This window comes from Aedes aegypti, chromosome 2, assembly GCF_002204515.2.
Source record: "Aedes aegypti strain LVP_AGWG chromosome 2, AaegL5.0 Primary Assembly, whole genome shotgun sequence".
NCBI lineage: Eukaryota > Metazoa > Arthropoda > Insecta > Diptera > Culicidae > Aedes > Aedes aegypti.
The window spans coordinates 400,869,952-400,889,193 of NC_035108.1; the positions used below are offsets into that span (position 1 = coordinate 400,869,952).

Consider the following 19,242-nt stretch of genomic DNA (forward strand, 5'->3'; position numbering starts at 1 on the left):
CAATCGATTGTTTGCGTTAATTAGTCTAGTCTAATGCTAGAAAGCTCACCTGTTCGGCATCACAGCACGTATCGACGGCTCCATTTCCGTCCTCGTCGGCCAGCAGATGCTTACACCAGACCTTCAGCAGGTCCTTGGTTTGAGTGCTGGCTGGCTTTGCAGGACCATCGTAGCTGCAGTACTGGGAGGTGAGTGCCGTTTCGTTGTTGCACACCCCATACCAAATGCACTGTCCTCCTCCTCCTCCGTCCCTTGTGGGTGATAAAGGTGAACCTCTAGTGCCACCACCTCCGGTGTCCGCCGCTTGCGTCGTGCTTTGCGCTAGTGCCTGCAAAATAGATGGAAAGATGCGAAAAACGTGATGTTAATAAACGTCAGCTTTATTATCGTCAGTAAGAGCAGATATACAGACAGGTGAAGTGGCAATCAATTCTCGAAAGTCATGTTCGGTGATGGAACAGTATCTTATCAGTAACCGGCAGAGTTAGGTGTAGCCTTCATCGATATGAACGGGTATAGGCGCCACTACCGTGAGTACCTTGGTATGCAAATGTACACACAAGTGAGTTGTGCCTTACTGGTTATCAAACTGCATCGTAGAATTACCCAATAACTGAAATGTTATACGGCAAATGCCATTGCTCTTGTATTTATTTGTAGCTCCAAAAGTGTTGTCTATCGACCTTTCATCCCAAAGCCCACCGAACTACAGTAAGCTTTTGTTAAACTTATTTTTTTAAGAAATAATAACCATATTCCTACCAACAATTGATACTTTTTAATTAATCATCAATACCCAACCAACTATATGTCGAAGAATCATCTTAGTATCAAAAGAGCATTATAAAAGAAAATTTCTATTAAATAACCTGTTTTTTACAACTAACTAACCTGAGAAGCTGGCTCTAACGACGTAACGCCAGGAAATAGAAGAATAAGAAGAAGAAGAGGAATCGTAACCAGTTTTCAGCGGTAGCCTCCAAATTCAACATGTTGAGTGCTAACAAGCTGAAAACTCTTTATACTACTTAAAACCAAGATGGCGTCAAAATCCTAGATGGCCGCCAATTTGTTTTTACTCAAAGTAATGCTCACATTTTTTAATTGGCACGAAGAGAAAACCAACGATTGAAATCTTATTTCTCTGTTGCACAAAAATTATGTTTACAGTGATCGCCATACACAGTCAGTGACAGAAGTTAGTAACTAAACGCTGTTTTTCCATACAAGATGCATACATTTCAGACTGTACTTCAGCTTCTGGTAGTCAGAATCAGCTGAAATCCGGAAGATGAACTACACATAATCTACACATCGTATATACTGAGCCCATTAAATTTCAGTCAAAGAGTTTCAGAAGGGTGTTCAAAGTAAATGTAAGTAAACACTTTTTTTCAATTTTATTCAAAAACGGTAAAATATAATTGATTAGTTTCTTCGGCAAATTTATTCACGTTCGGAAGTTACGCAAACTTGCAGAACACACCAACAACTTATAACTCATTGTTTTTTAATTAAATCGAAAAATCTCTCGGTAACTTATTTTTATCTTTGAAAAACCCTGAAAATGTTTGAAATTTAATGAACTCAGAATATACAAAATTTCAGGTTATTTGTAGTTTGTCATCCGAATTCCAGCCGATTCCGACTACCAGAAGCTGAGATGCAGATATCCAAACTTGGGCATTTTGTGTGTTAAGCATTTGGTTACTAACTTTTGTCACTGACTGTACGTCAAAATCGTAGAACAAGATTTAGAAACTTGTTCATTTCAAAAGGTTAACACTATTTTGTAGCCTGTCTTACTCAGTTTTTTTCTCAACTTTCTGATGGTGATCTATAATTCCAAAACGAGTTTTCTGACGAAATTAAAAATGGCCGCCATTTTTTTTTTACCTCAAGTGAAAGTTACATTCTTTTTCTATACGATGCAACTAAGTTAGCTATGTGGGGAATATGAGACAAATCACGTAAAAAAATATCTAAAATTTACCAAAAAAAAAATTGGACGGATACCGGTGAATTTTTACCGAACACTGTAAAAATTTACCGCACTCCGTTAATTTATTTTACCGAACTGTTCAGTTGTTGAGATTTCACAGGAATCCGTAAAATAATTTAAGTGTGTAGCTCATCTCTAAACATTTCTTCAAAAGTTCATTTAGTGATTATTTTTATGGAACCCATTCGACTATTCATCCTAAGGAATTCATCAAAGAATTTTGTTTCGGATATTTCAAGAACACAACCTGGTTTTTGGTACATATAATCAAAAAAAAAAATATATATCAGAGATCATAAGGAATTTCACTACTAAAAAAGTTCAGATATTTTTCAAGAGAGCCCTAAGTCCTCCATGATTTTATCTGGTGATTCTTCCATCGCACAGTGGCCGCATCCCATACAAATGCTGGCCAAAAGTACAATTCTTATTCAAAACGTTCAAAAATGCTAATTATATGACAAAACATGACTTTTAGAGGTAATTTGATAGAAATAGTCGCTGAAACAGATAATCGATATTTCCGGTACATTTGACATAATTATTTTAAAATAGCACATATTTTTAATTCACGCAATGAAATCCGTATCCAAATCAAAATCAAATGAAACGTCATTATTTCGATGCCAATTTGAAGTTAAATATCGTGGGCAAGCTCGAGGTGGTTTTTGAATCTATTCAGGAGCTTATAATGGAGAAAAATGCAATATTTATATCAAGTAAAATGGTCCAATGGGCTGATTCGTAGTGTAACTAAAAAATATTTTTTCTTATCTTGGCGCAAAAAAGCGCAAGTTAAGCCATAGTACATTGAATACTATGGAATATTTGCCACACATTGAGGGGTAAGGGGTCATTTTAAAGCGTTTCCCAGATATCTTGCACCACCTTTGAAAAAATGCCTCATTTTTGAAGCAGCTCTATATTATACACTTCTTGACTTTCTCAAATAGTGAACATGTCAAATATGGTTCGAAATATCTTCAAAACATAGCCTTAGGTATATTCTTTCGAATGAGACCGGTTGAGAAAGATTTGGCCATGATTTAGTACAGAAACTGCAATTTCTATAGAACAACCTTAACGAAATTCGAAAAATCCAAAAGGGTCAATTTCAGCTGACATCTCTCCAGGTCACATGCTGTTAAAAATCCAAATATACACCGATCGATCTGAAACTTTTTGTCATTGTTATTCAATACTGAAGAAAGCCGGAAAAAATATTCCAGAAGGAATTTGCAAATTTCATTTTTTTGACTTTTGGCCAGCCTTAGGCCACTGTGCATCGGTTTCCTCAAGACTTTCGTTTAGAACTTCTTCAAATATTAAACCAGAAGTTTCTCCAAAGATGCCTCCGGGGATTTCTTAAAAATTGTACTTCAGAATCTCGTCTAGCTTTTGACTAGGAATTTCTCTTAGTATATCTTCAGGGAATGCTCAGATATTTCGTCAGGAATTCCTACAGTAATTGTTCAAGATTTCTTAAGAAACTCTTTAAGGATTTGTTTCAGTATTGTTCCAGGAATTTTTCCTGGCATTTCTCCAAGGAAATGTGATGAAATTTATCAGAAATTTAAGAAAGTGTTCAAAAAAAAATCGTGGGATACGTAAATTTTTAAAGTAACCTCTGATAAAACTTGTGTTAGTTTTTAAGTCACACTTGATGAATAAAAGTTACCGTAATCCGGGGTATCATTGATCAGCGGAGTAACATTGATCGGAATGACTCATCTCGTAAAAAGTTCGTATTATCATTTATTGATGGAACATTTCCAAATCATGAATGGTGCCTCTTTTTCTTATAGTCATGAGCTAATGAAAGTGAACATTTTTGCGAAAATTGCGTTTACCTTACGCGTACATTTGTAAACTTTTCGAAACAATGATTTCAATGGGTAAGGATGACACTACCGAAGATTCATGTCTCACATACGTTCTGCAAACGTTATGAGCAAGAAAAATGAGGTTCTTACTAAAAATGACATCGCCGAGAACGATTCCATTGTCAAAACTTTCACAATTATGCTCAATTAGGCAACGAATTACTGTAAAAAACATAGAATTCCATTGATAAATTGCCTGTCTTTAGGTGTATTCGAGGTGTTTTTAATTTTTAAATAAGGCTGATACAAATATTAAATTGCTTTTATGTCCGAGACCACTTGGAAGGTACGAGGTGGGGATAAAAATAAATAAGGAACAAAAAAATAAAAATGAAAAAAAAAGTTATTTTTTCGAATTTTTATTTTTAACGATTGTTGTAAAACTTTTTCCAATCGTCATCTGGATCATTATTTTACCTGGTTTTTACTCTAAAAATTAAAAAAAAACCTAACCGAAGTCAAAAAAATGATGAATCATTTTTTTTCTCCCCTTCAAAATTTTTGAATTTTTGAAGGGGGGGTGACATAAAAGAAAATTAATATTTGTATCAGCCTAACTCAAAAAGTAAATGACTTTTAAGCGTTTGGCCTTCATATTCGGCTTTTGGGTCCATGATTTAAGTAAGTAACAACATTTTCAATATTAACGAACGTTGTTCACATAGGTGATCAGCTAAATCAAAAAATCACTTAGAACATTTTTTTAGACATGCTTAAATCTTTCAAAAAACAAAATACAATATATAATCACGAGCTCTGGGTGGCAGTACTTGTTTTAAAAATATAAAATTTGCTAGATTTGCATTTTTAAACGAAATATTCAAGAAATATTCAAAAAATGATCTAAGTTACCCCGGATTACGGTACTATAAGAACTCATAGATCATTGAGTAAATTTTAGAAGAGTTTCTAGTTAAATTCTTAGAATGATTGAAAAAAAAACAATTATTCGAAGCTCTGGATAATATCCTGCAGCACTGCCTGAAGGAACTCCTTTTAAAAACATCGGACAGAATTCCTTAAAAATGTCTTAGAGGATTTTCTGGAAAAAAATCTTCAGTGTTAATTAGTATGTAACCTTAAATAAACTTTTGTAGATTCCATGGGATTTTTGAGCAATGTATGAAAGAACTTCTTCAATGAAATTCTGGTGAAATTCCTAGAAAAAAAAAATCTAGAGGAACTCGTATTTGAAGAATGCTTCGAAAAGTTCTTAATAGATTTTCTCGAATAACACCTTGAACACTTTATGGAGAAATTCTTCGGAGTTATCGTGAATGAAATTACATAGAAATTCTTGTCGGGTTTCTTGGAAAAATTACCTGAACATTTTTTAATTAATCTTTACGGATTTCCGGTTGTAGGATTAATTGATAAATATCTAGAGGAAGTGAAGATAGTGTTTGTAAAAAAATCAAAGTGATCCCTGAGCAAATTACCGGAGATAGCAACATTGAAGTGCTCGATAACTACCTGCAGCAAATTCTGGAGAAGTCTTTCAATGTATTCTTTGAAAAATCACTGGAAGAATAGCATCTCTGAAAAAATAGATGAATAGAGAAACCACTGAAGCTTTTTCTCGCGAAATCTGAGATGACATTTTTGAAGAATCAGTTGAAAATTCTCGTAACAGTTTCTGAAGGTTTCTTTGGAATCTACATAATTTTGCATCTGAATTCACTGCGAGCAAGATATGAAAAAAAAGACATTTAAGACCATTTTGGTTGAAGTCTATCAAAAGTAGAAACTTTTTAGAGACATGCTTTAAAAAAGAGTCTCTAAAATAATATTTGCTGCCAGCCCTTCGATTGTTTCGACATTTAAAATGAAAGTTGGTTGAATTCAGAATTATTTTCCCAAAATCAGTTTTCCAGTTTTTCAAATTTCGAATAATAAAAATCATGCAGGAAGATATGTGAACTCATTACTGATCGAATATTAATCATAAAATTCAATCGTTTCTTAAGAAGTCGATAAATTTCATACCCGAAAAGATTCTTACTGAACGTCTCAGGGAGCGTTTTGATAGCGGTGCAGCCGGACTTATTGTTTTGACGCGAAAATCCTTTGTCATCAATATATTTCAACATGAATTATTGCCTCAAAGAAATTTTCCTGATTGTTATCGAAATTCCCTGGTTATCGAGGTTTTTTCCAGGTTTTGTTAACCTTCGGGCTGTCGCGCTGTTTTACTTTGTACAACAGCTGTGATTTATATGCTATCATTTTGCAACAAAGATATCTATCGACACCAAACCAAAATGTATTCCTCAAGAATCTTCTTAAGAACAATACTCGACAGTTTTTTTTACAGTATGGCCCTTTATAATACGGTATAATCAACAAATGTACATGGAAGTCGCATAATAATGAACGCACTATGTACGGTTCGAGGAAACCACAGTTTGAAATCGTCATATCTTAAAATCCAGATAATATAGAAACTTGGAGTCTTTATTAAAGTTGTTCTGGAGGTGAAGCGCTATCTGATGGTACCTCATTTAATTCGGAATTTGACCGCCAGGTGGCACTAGTGGGCATGAAAGTTTCACTTTTGTTTTACAGATATTTCAGGATCCTGACTATTTGTTTAGGGGCCCAGACAGCCGTAGCGGTAAACGCGCAGCTATTCAGCAAGTCCAAGCTGAGGGTCGTGGGATCGAATCACACCGGTCGAGAATCTTTTCGGGTTGGAAATTTTCTCGACTTCCCAGGGCATAGAGTATCTTCGTACCTGCCACACGATATACACATGCAAAAATGGTCATTGGCATAGTAAGCTATCAGTTAATAACTGTGGAAGTGCTCATAAGAACACTAAGCTGAGAAGCAGGCTCTGTCCCACTGGGGACGTAACGCCAGAAAGAAGAAGAAGAAGACTATTTAGAAGGATGTCGTCTTCGGCAAAGTTGCTTAGTAAGTTAAGGACTATCATTTTTCGGGCTAGTTGATTCAAAATTTTGCCACTAGGTGGCGCTAGTGAGCATGAAACTTTTGTTTGCAGATATCTCAGGAGCCTGACCACTAGGCCGTCCCTTATTTTTCGAAAATGCTAAAGCCCTCAGTACACTCTTTGCCAAGTGTGCAAATTTTTCCACACGCATAAACTAACACTTCAATATCCACTTGACACTTCAGATGTTTTGTCATTGTTGAGACCGATGTTTGCATGTTGGTTTATGCGTGCGGAAAAATTTGCACACTTGACAAACAGTGTACTGACGGCTTAAATGTTATAAGTTCGCCAATGTAAAGTGCTCGTTTTGGTATGGTAAGAAAAAAAAAATCTGGTAAATATTTGAAGTCCGTACGAGGACGCTAAGTGGTCCCCAGCGACCCTAAAGGTATTTGGTGTAGATGACCCTCATTCGCCAAATCTAGCTCGCTGTTCTAGTGTACGCAACACGAGTAACAAATTGAAAATCAGCATACAATTATAGGTAAAACAATATTTTTTACTGTGGATATCTTCATAACATTGCACGCTGATATAAAATTCAGAACTACAAAGGGATCGTTCAAATATTACGTAACGCAACAGGGGGAGGGAGGAAGTCGTCTGTAGTGTTACGGTCCATACAAAAAAAAAAAATCCGTGCAAAAGCTGTTACGTTGGGGAGGGAGGGGGTCTAATTTTGCGTTACGTAATACTCGAATCATCCCAAAGAAAACAAACAGGACAATTTGTTACTGGTGGGTTTTGGTACTCGTGCTGCGTGCACTAGAGCAGCAAGCTCGATTTTGCGCACGGGGTCATCTACGCCTAATACCTTCAGGGCCGTTGGGGGACCACTTAGCGTCCACGCACGGACTTCAAATTTTTACCTGATTTTTTTCTTACCAAAACGAGCACTTTACAGTGACGAACTTATAACATTTCGCATTTTCGAAAAATAAGGGACGAATAAGGTCAGTAGGCACCACTTAAAAAGATAGTGTCTTCGGCAAAGTAGTTCAGTAGCTCAAGGGCTATCATTATTTGAGCCAAGAAATAGGGTACTTTGCCACCAGGCGGCGCTAGTGAGCATGAAATTTTTGTTTTGCGGATACTGTAGAATCTAGACTTTTTAGACAGGCACCTTCGGCAAAGTTGTTCAGAAGCTCAGGGACTATCATTATTTTGTAAAACCTCGAACTTCAAAGATTAAACAAAGAAAGAATTTGAGCTACTGAACAACTCTGCCGAAGACAACATCTTTCTATGTGATCAGGCTCCTGAGATAATTGCGTAACAACTGTTTTATGCTCACAAGCGCCGCCTAGTGGCAAAACTTTGAATCAACTAGCTCAAACAATGATAGTCCTTGAGTTACCGAACAACTTTGCCGAAGACGTCATCTTTCTAAGTGGTCAGGATCATGAGATCTGAGAAACAAAAGTTTCATGCTCACTATAGCGCCGCCTAGTGACAAAATCCCGAATTTCTTGGCTACAATAATAATAGCCCTTAAGCTACTGAACAATTTTGCCGAAAGACGTCATCTTTCTAAGTGGTCAGACTCCTGGGATATTCGGAAAATCAAGGGTGTTGTACAACGCGCGACTACTCGCGTTACAAAAATTCGCGCGACTACCGGAAGGTTAAACTTCCTGATAATTCCATGTTTTTCCAGATATTAGATACCCTGATTGACAATAAAAACACATATTGACATATTTGACAAATTGGCACATATGTTGACATATTAATTTTAAGCAATCTTCAATTGAAAACTTATCAATCTATTACAAAGTACGTTTGAATAACGTACATATCTTATCCGACCATAAAGAGCGTAAAATTTTAATCGAAACACCGTAAAATCGGAAAGAGCCATTCCGCAGCTTTTTTCACTGTCCGACGATGTTATTGGCCAGATACCTGATGCACATTTTGGTTTATGACGCCGTTTTTGCCGACATTACCACCACCGCTCTCGCCAGGTTCCTGTTGGCTTTGGTTCAATTTTGAAGCTATTTTGGGAAAATTGGATACAAAACGAGCGGTACATAAACAAAAATCACGCAATGGCAAACGTCCGACCGAGTGCGGTAATGCACCACCGGTGTATGTATATGCATGGCAATCGAACCGAATTGGAAAATACATGAGTGAAAATGTTTTGTGTCTTTGACATTTGGGATGGAGCCTAAAATTGGTTTGTTTTCAATGGTAAACGCCTTTTTTGCAGTCCAGGATTCACTCTACAATGTTTTTCCAAAAAATGTCTTGCAGAATGCAGCGTTATAGATTTTTTAACCGTCCACAGTATAGCAATAACCATACTTTTTTAAACAGCAATTATTTGATATGTCCCTTAGGATAAACATCCGAATAAACAATAGAAAGATAACCATAATCTATTTCATCATCTTCTTCAAATCAGATTAACAATCGTATGTCAAAAACTTGCAATCATTATTTCAACAACAATCATAATCAAATCAAATCGATGAATCATGGATCCTATATCCAATCCAAAGCACTATGTGTTCATATGTTCATATGTTCGCGTGTCTGAAAGTTCAATTGACTGTTCCCAAAAATGCTATTTAAATATCATTTCTATTTTTTTCCCGTCTTATACTTGTATTCTTTTCAATCATCAAACATTTATCGTATATAAAATACATACACTAGCACACAAAATCTAAAGAAGGTGTATTGATGCAGTCCAGAAAATCAATTTTCATTAGCTTCTACCAGCAGATATCGATTGTGTCCGTGGCAGAAACCAATCCAATTGATACCACGATACCAAGACGGCATACCGCAGAAACAACTATACCCCACAGTGTATATCCTGGGTCAGACACATGGATCTTCTTTTTTTTTTCTTGGCATTACGTCTCACTGGGCCAGAGCCTGTTTCTAAGCTTAGAGTTCTTAGGACAGTTTTACAGTTATTAACTGATAGCTTTTTTTGCTCAAGTTTTAGAATTCTTATATCGTGTGGCAGGTACGTTGATACTCTACGCCCAAGGAGATTAAGTAAATTTCCATTTCGAATAGATTTTGGACCGACCAGGAATCGAAGCCAGACTCCTTCAGCATAGCTTTGCTTTGTAGGTGTTTACTTTACCACAAGGCTAAAGAAAGCCCAGACACATGGATGACAGTGGTCAAATTGGATGCGCTTCGGCTCACATTCCCAATACCCATGCGTGTAGGTCGTCATAAACGCGCAAAAGTCTCTTTGTGACATAAGCGAACCACAGACATACAGATGTAACAGTTAGAACCATTTCCTTCAAAATCCATTCCCAATTTCCCACAGCAATCATCTGGTGGCCTGGCCATGTTGCATTGAATACGATTATGTGCAACGAGGCCCTGCAGAAGACGCTAGTGTGAAACGTCAACACGAATGAAACGATGTGCGCCTCTGGTTGTGAGAAACCCAACATTAGAAATGCCCATTTGAAGGGTGTTCGATGGAAATCCATCACTCTTACGTCCGTTTGCTGTGACCAGCGAGGGAAAAAAAATCCGACTGATTGGTGTGGTCTCCAGAGCCGGTAATTGAATTAAATTAGTTAGAAACAAGCATGGTGCACAGCCCGCCATCATATTCCGTCGAATGATTTGTTCGTTCGGAATCTGGTGGTCGACGATGATGATGACGTGTGACTTGGCGTGGCACGGACCGCCATCGGGTGCCACGGTTATGGAAAGTGAAGCCCGAAGTGTCAATTGGGGTGAACTGATTTGGGAACTGAAGCAGAAGGCCTAGAGGTAGGCAGTCTTCTAATTTAATCATTGGTGAATAAATGGTAGAATTAGAGCTTTTACAGGGGCGGATTGGATCATCTGGGTGACGCGGATGCAAAATATGATAAGCGACATTTAATTACCTAGATTTGCGTCATCGCAATTAGTGGGCAGAGTTTGTTAACTACCACTTAGAGGCGCCTTGTGACGTTTCTTGAGCATGAACCGCTGTGGAAATCTAGGGTAATGAGGTTCAATGGCGATTTTGATGACAAGAGAGTAAGTTGCGTTAAGAAACCAGCTGCTTATTTTTTAGCTATTTAGGGTAAAGAACTCTTTGGGCACTTCCACGATTCACTTTGGTAATGGAGGTTTTTTTTCGACAGAATTGTGTTAAAATATGAGCTTAGTACCTCTCAGAAAATAAACCCCAGCCAAAATTAATCAAAAGTTCTAAAAAATAGAATTTGACTACATATTTGTTAAGATTTGATAACTACCTCAACGCAAAGCTCTGCGAAACGTTGTTAAAGTTGTACAACTTTTATTGAGTGCTTTCTCAGTAGATATGGCTTTGTAGACAAATTAGAAAAGAAAAGGAGCAGCGATGGAAGTACGATGAATTACAAAAGAAAGAACGGTCACAGTGATTGTTATGTTCTCCATGCTTCCAAGAAACTCCTCGGCGATGCAAAAATGAGGCGATTTCGAGGTTTTTCTGAGGAGTAAAAATTAAACTCAAAATTCCCAACATGAATCCTCATACGATTCGAGTAAGAGTGCATCGTAATGCGAGGATTTTTTTTCTGGTATTCTTTCTCTCATGTTTCTATGCTCATCCTTACTTACACTTAAAAAAAAAACTCTTGAGTGACTTGAACAAAACAGGCCTCGCGGAGCTGTGATGGCATTTTTTTTTGTGGAATTTTACTCCGTTGTGTTTTGTGTCGCATCTTCCTCGCTCATTTTTCGTTGCCTCTCTGCTTAGTACCCTTTCGCTCTCTCACAAAGATGTAAAGACAGCACGCTGCTCTAGAGCATGCTTCCGAACTATGGTGTTGTTAAAGAGTATTATCAAGCCAAATGTTCATAGTAGCTCCATCGGAAGATCTTTGCATGAAAAAGGCAAGGGGGTTGATACCTAAAACGAAGTTCTCTTCATCCTTACAGCCAGCTCATTTCTACAAAACAGTAATTGAGATTCCGTCAGAATCGTTCTTATGAAACAATTCGACAATCGTGAATTGACTTTTGGCTCAGTAATTTTGCGGTAATTTCAACAAAATGAACTCCTACGATATGCGTCAAATGTGAAATATTCTTAGAAAAATTCCTGAACAAATCGTTGGAAAAGCTGAAGTTATTGTACACGAAATTACTGAAAAATCATTCGGAAAAAGTAAAGGAATTCCCAGAACAGCGTAGCTCCTAACTCTGAAAGAATTCCATAAGGTATGCAGTTTCTCGTGGATACCGTAGATAAATTATTTAGATGTATTCAGAGAAAAACATCCGTGGATCATAGAGTAATTCATGACAGAATCCCGGAAAAATTACCAAGATAAACGGCTAAAGAAATAAATATTATTGACACGGGATAAAACATGTTGGAAGAAAAGACTTCTAAGGTAAACTCCACCAACATTTCTTCCTCAAATAACTCTCGGATTTCTACGGGCATTCCGAAAATAGTATTCCTCTTAGAAATCCGTTAAAAAATCCTCTAGAAAATGTCTCTGGATACCTTCAGGATTTGTTTTCATTTTTTCCTGTGGTTATGAATTCTATCAGATGTAAAACTTTGAAAATACAAGGCTTAAGATTATAAATTTTATATTAACAATTGATGCAAAGATTCATCCAAAACTATTCCAAATATTTCTCAAGCAATTTTTCTAACAGTTCTAATGATTATACATTCAATTTCTTAAAAGATTCCTTCAAATATTGTCTCGTGAATTCCTTTCGAAATTACACTTAAAATTCCATTCGGGATACTTTGAATGTTTATTTCTATTCAAAATTATCACAACATTTTCTACTAAATTCAATTTATTTTTGTCAGTGGCATATCTTTATAACATTTCTTTATAAATTAACCTTAATATTTGCTCAGCAACTTCAAAATTATATCAAGGATCTTTTCATGGGTCTCTTTAGAAGAATTCTATGAAAAATTCTCCATAAACTACATCTTAGAATTTCTTCCTAGGATATCCTTGAAAAAAAATGTAAAAATGCTCTAATATTTTTTAACGAAATTCTTCCTGACATACTTTTTAATATTCTTTCAGAATTAACACCAACAACTGTCCCAAGAATTAAGATTAATCTTAGTTAACCAAAATACCTACAAAGGATTGTATAAGAACTTTATTTAATTTTACCAAGAACTCCATCCAGGAATATTTCATAGGAATTTCTCCTAAAAATGCTTCAGGAAGTCCTCCAAGTATTTGTTGTCTAAGAATATCCCTTACAAACATGTATGGTTTCTAAAATGTAATATCTTGAGAATTTGCTTGGAAGCAATTCTGAAAAAAATATGTTCTAAATAACCTTCGGATGAACTTTCACTTCAATATTCTATTCTATTCTAAGTGCTTGCAAAGCCAATATTGAAAGGCATGCTGGGAATACCGAAATTCCACCCTGTATTTTCTTGTCAGCATTAATATTTGCAGCATATCCGTGATATGGTACAAATATTGAAATGGCCAGGCCCATTGTGCAGACTTGGGTTTGAAGATAATTCAAATACAATACGGCTATCAAATTATCCACGTATAAATAATGTGATAAACGCATATATTTTAATTTTTAATTGAAGAAACGGGGACAACCGTACCAACCGTTTCATTTCAGGGAGATAGATTAATGGTTGCTAAGAATGTTAACGCACACCCCATGTGTTGGTTCTCCTTTTCTTGGGATGGGACACAGGTATTTCTCCCTTGTGTTCTGGCTCAAAAGCCTTGGCTTAAGCGCCTTTTCACGCTCTCTGGAAAGACATGAAGACCCATCCCACGCAATAGTTTTGAATAAACAACGAAAAATTAATCGACTCCAGCTCTCGATTTAAAAAGAAACACCTTTAAAGAGTAAATCGGAACTAACTCACCAAACTATCCAAGTCGATTTAGCTATCCAAAGGAGTGACTTCCAATTTTCTCCACCAGTAGCTCCATTTGAATAGCAATTGGGAATAGAAATAAAGCGTAACTTATCTTTGCTTATTCTAGAATTATTATTAGACAGATTTAACACAATTATGATTCGAATTCTTTCCGGGCAGTACTACACAATTTTACCACACATGAAAATAAGTACTAATTTGGATTTTCACTTCCACCAGCCGAAAGTCAAAGAACTATTTCCTGGAGTAATCAATGAAAAATGTACTAGATAAACTTTGTTTACTTGATAGATTGGTAGATTTTTTCAATGATCTATGATTCATAATATGATCCGTGATCAATTCCAGACGTGATATGATTAACGTTAACAACCCTGGTTCCCATGATGCTACAACTAGACAACTCGAAAATCCAAATTTCGAACTATTAAACATTGAAAGTTTGACCGTTTCACAAGATGATTGTTAATCACAGAGAATATGATTGGAAAATAATCTTTGACTTGTTTACTTTGAATCACACGCTTATGATCTGTGGATGGCAAATTGATTTAAGATTTATGTTTCGACAAATTGAAGTCTACAAACCGAAATTTTGAGTTATCTAGTATTAGCATTAACACTTCAGTCGTCGCGCTGTTGTTTTTTTTTCAACACTGCTGAAAAAACCTCGCTTTTCGTTCACAACAGCAGAGTGGTGGTTCTGACGGTGTCAAACTGCGCGACGACTGGAAGGTCAAAAGGACCACAATGGTAGATTCTTTTTAACATTAATAATATCTGATTTTTTTTCTGAAATTTTAACCGCGTCTTCCGCAGGTTTTTGATAGGTCTGAAAATATTGACTGATTGTTTGTTAGATTTCTGAAGAGTGACAAAAAATTGTGATTAATGAAAAAAAGTGCAATTCGAACCAGTTTTCCATTTTCCAAATATTAGGTCCAGAAATCTTTTGATTTCAGAACTGCAGACTTTTACTTTAATAAGGTGGAACTCATATCAAAGTAGTCTAGCCACATCTTTTGTTCCATTTCCCGGTTTCGATTTCCCACTCCCTCGCATGTCCTCAATGATGGATTGCTATCAATCAAGTAGGGATTGTGACATTTTATTCCCAAGAATAATCGAACAAAGCTACTGCGCTTACTGTTGAATAATTCAATCGAGCTAACAATAACACCGACATACCGCTGCCCAACAAACTCACATTTGTCGCCTTTTGTATTGGTCCAGCTGAGTTGACACTAAGTATGTATCACCCCCATTCCATTGTGTGCGGAAGCGATTATGATTCAGCCATCCACGCATAGCGGCATCTTTTCTTTAAGGTGATTATAGAACGAAGCCACACCTCAAATTTTCAAAAGCACAAGACTTGAGAACCAAACAGCGCTCCGCATATAAAATCTATCCCAATGGTTCCCACCAGCAAGCGAGCAATTTGATTGATTTTCAACGCGAACTGTTGTCAGATACTCTCGTCTTGTGTACTTGAAAATTCAAAGTTTGGCTTCCTTTTATAATCACCTTAATCTCTAGATATCACCTCGCACAGATGTTCAAATTCGAAACAATTTTGTAAATCGTGACATTTGATTGTTGTGTTGCAACAAAGCATCGGTTAAGCATGTGTTGGGAGGCAATTGCCGCCGCTTTACTGATAAGGCTTGCCTCCTTTGTGTGACGTACTCCTGGTCCGATTAGCACACTCACTTGGAGTCGCGTGATTTATGGGTGGGAAATGTGATAAAGAACAACGTCCACCGCAATCAAAGCTCAATTAGTGTCAGATGAATTCCGCTTAGTCTACCCACAGTCAATCAATCCGGGGCTAATTCCGATTAGCCTTTGAAAAGTGATTCATCGAATGGGAAGTAATCGTCAAATGTGTCAAAAGAATGAGTCTAGCTGATTCAAACAAGAACCGGTTTGAACATAAATTTGGTATTGGCATTACCATTTAGTATCTTGTTTACCAAGCCACAGGCTGACTATAGACCGAAAAAGCTCGATCAAGTTCGCAAATCGTATTAGTAAACAAGTGACAACGTGGTATCATTCCGCGCCAAAGTCAAAATCAATTGATCCACTGCGACTTCATTATCATTCATATTAAATATGTAAGCATAGTGATTGAGTCCACAAATATCCCCATACATCGCCCGGGAGAAACAACTCGACGGATCCTATTAGAGACGACGCGTACGACGGAATGACCGAACGTGACCTGCAGTAATCAGATGGGACAATCAAGCGCTGTCCGAACTGTGCTGGAACCTGCCGAAAATACTAATGCCACATCCACGGCCGTTTGGACGACTTACCAAGAAGAGCATATCGATTTTCCTATGTCGTCCCTGGCCACGGAATCGCAAGAAGGAACCTTCCTTCCGATCCAACACAAGAGTTAAATCATCACTGTTTGCTTCGGAGACGTGTGTTTGCAAAGGTGACCGCCATACTAGACATATAGAACGTAAAAAGACATATACACCTAGCCTCGTTTCGAACCTGGTCATAGTCATTGTTCTCTGCGCAGGACGCTACATGGTTTTATTTGGATTGAAGGAAAAGTAAACGAAAGACTACTACTTATTACTGGGGCTTGTTTGCCGTACACTTTGTAACTTGAACATCTGATGCCCGCCAAGGAATACTACTCTGTACATTGAAACTGTTGTTTTGAGTTGATACTAAAACCACAGACGAACAGACGTAGAACTGACGAAATTTCCATCGACCACTCATTTAACGATCATTTCAAATTCGCTATGTTACAATGCCTACAACCAGAAGCGCACGCATCGATTTTCTTCGTGTTTGACGTTTCACACTACCGTTATCTTCAGGTCTTGTTATACGAAACAGTATTACGTGCAATGATCATGATTGCGGAATGAACTGAACTATGGAATTTAAAGAAAGTTGTTCAAATGTGTTACGTCTGTTTGCCTGTGCTACAACCAACGCCGTCATGCAGCCGGTGCAGAGCCGGGCTCGGGATAAAGCTTATGACGGCGATCAGCTTATGTTTGCAATGGTGACGGTAGGTTTCAGGTGATGATGAATCACCACACTCACCCGAGTTGTTTGCCTTGAACTCGACGTATCAGAAATATTTGCGTGGTGAAACGTGTACTAACACAAGCAGAGAGTACATGCAACATGAATTATGCAAATTGCACAAGTACTAAACCTGTGTACAATATTCTTCTCTTTGGCGTTAGTGTACTATGGGCGCTTTCACAGATTATCTTTTTGCTAATTGATCATGTTTCCATTTATACAATAATACCGAGTCCAAATCAAAACTCTAACTGTAATTTCAATGATTTTCAACGAAATTGCTTGCAAATACCAATTTTCAATCGTTTTTAGAAAAAGCCTTGTGAAAAGCAATATTCTAATAATATAAAGTAACAATTCCCTTATAAGCCTTGAGATATTCGAGAAATTATATGGCCAAGTTTGGGGTTTTCTGTTTACTTCCGTAGATATAATACTAACCCATTGGGCCAAAAACTGAAATACTTTGTGTTAACTTCATCATTTGACTCACGATTCTGTCATTTGTTTAGAGTTCATGGGATTCCTAGATTAAAAAAGGAGCTCTAGTTTTAATTAACGTTAAATACATTGGGAATTATTCGCTAAACCCCAAGCTCCACTTAATCGGTTCTTTGTAATGTTTCGCTAGTTCTGGTCAAACACGGAGCAGCAACTATGAATTGTACGGTCATCAATGCATAAAATATTGAGTTAAGTATGAGTTGGTTTTATAACTGATAAAGGTTGAAATAAATAAATGATTCACTAAAAATCAGTTCTTTTGTTGAAGTTTGAATAAATCTTCATAACAATATTTTATCGCATTACACAGGGTGTCCTGTCCATTCAAAATCAGTTTTACAATTCCCGAATGTCGAACAATTTTGAATCGGTTGACATAAAGATCTTTTGACTCGATATTTTTTTCTATGAAGCTTAAAAAAATAGTTGTTCTCCTATGGAACTTGCTAAGAAATTTAAGAAAGTGAATTCCTAGAAACCCATAGAAGATATTGTCAATAATTTTGCCAATAGGTAACCACAAAATCTGATAAAGAATACCTAAATGACCTCGTCATAAATTTATTAAGATTCTAACCAAAAATCGCTAGGAATAGATGGAAGAGTCCATACAAAACTTCGCCAGGGACTCAATAAGCACTTTGTCATACATCAAAGGGTAATCAAGCTAGTAATCCGAACAAGGATTCACCAAGAATCAATATAGGTATCTCCAGAAATCCGCAAAACAGGAATACCTAATGAATCTGTCTAAGATTTCGGTAAGAAAACGACTTAGATCTCCCAAGAGACTTACCAAAAAAATACTCAGCGTAGCTTTTCTTCAATCACTAAAAAAATATCTACTAAAATTTTCAACCAAGGATCTTTTATAGAATCCACTAAAATCTTGCTCAAACCCCACCAATTCCCAATGGTTTTCCAAAAAACTTTGAAGTTACTGATCAAATATTTCCTCAACCTTCGTTAGGATTCCTACAAATATATCATCGACTCGTAACGCAGGTAGATCACCTTTTTGCTATGCATTATGGGGTAACGATTTTCCAGATAACTCTAGTGTCTAGTCCTGACTACTTCAAACGAAGAAGACAAGGAAAAACTTTTTTTTTGTAATACTTTCAAAAGTGAAAATTTCGGTTTTCCCAGTTGCCGAAAATAATCTTGATGCAAGGAAAAAAGTATTAGAATTCAAGAAAAAATTTATTAATTCAATCTTTTATTTAAGAAGTAGGAACATTTCATTTCAAGTTATAACTTTATCGTTTACCAAAACGAATCATTTCCCATATCCAAACTCCCAGTGTTTTCTTGTAGAAGTACAGAGGACTCCTCGACATCCTTAAAGCGAGTAACATTTCCCTCCCAGCCCCACATTGACCTGCATTCGGACGCAGCCGGCGCCGTTATTTTTTGTTATAATAAAAAGAGCACCAGTACTTTCACATTGAAGATGCTACTGATCCTGAGTAGCGTCTCTTGGCTCCCTGTGTAAGTACAACTGTTCTTGAAACAACGGAGTAGCAACTGCGGGCGGTCAATCATGTTCATGCTCATGCTCGATAGTGACAAAGTAACACGACTTGCAATAAACAAAGACATACAACAGATCAAATCATCAAGAATTTGCCATGATTCTTAACCTATCAAGCATCTCACCCAGAACCTTCCCAGGAATCCCTAGTTACTCTTCTAGAATTTCTTTCAAAATTTCAATGAAGTGTCATAAAATCTTCTTTGAATCTATTCAATACCTACCAGAAATCTCACAAGAAATCGGTAAAAAAAGAGCAGGATGCTGCTAAAACCCTTAGGTATGTATCTAGTAACTCACTAATAGTTAGTCATCTTGCGAAGTACGTATTGTGAGCCAGCCAGGACATTTGTTTATAATTGTAAATCGATAAGGGTTATTTTTCTTTGAATATTTGTTTGTAAGCTCGTTCCATGTGCATTTTTC

At 36.8% G+C, this 19,242-nt stretch overlaps 1 protein-coding gene across 6 annotated transcripts in view; it reads right to left on the reverse strand.

Annotated features, from left to right (window-relative positions):
* LOC5577899 (Niemann-Pick C1 protein) overlaps positions 1-19,242 on the reverse strand; it is a 147,003-nt gene that overhangs the window by 62,928 nt on the left and 64,833 nt on the right. For all 6 annotated transcript variants that reach the window (XR_002500864.1, XM_021847147.1, XM_021847146.1 and 3 more), the window contains exon 2: positions 50-328. Coding sequence is in view for 5 of the 6 variants with exons in the window: in XM_021847147.1 (XP_021702839.1) it covers positions 50-328 (279 nt within the window). In the remaining variant the exon portion in view is untranslated. The remainder of the gene's footprint in view (positions 1-49; positions 329-19,242) is intronic.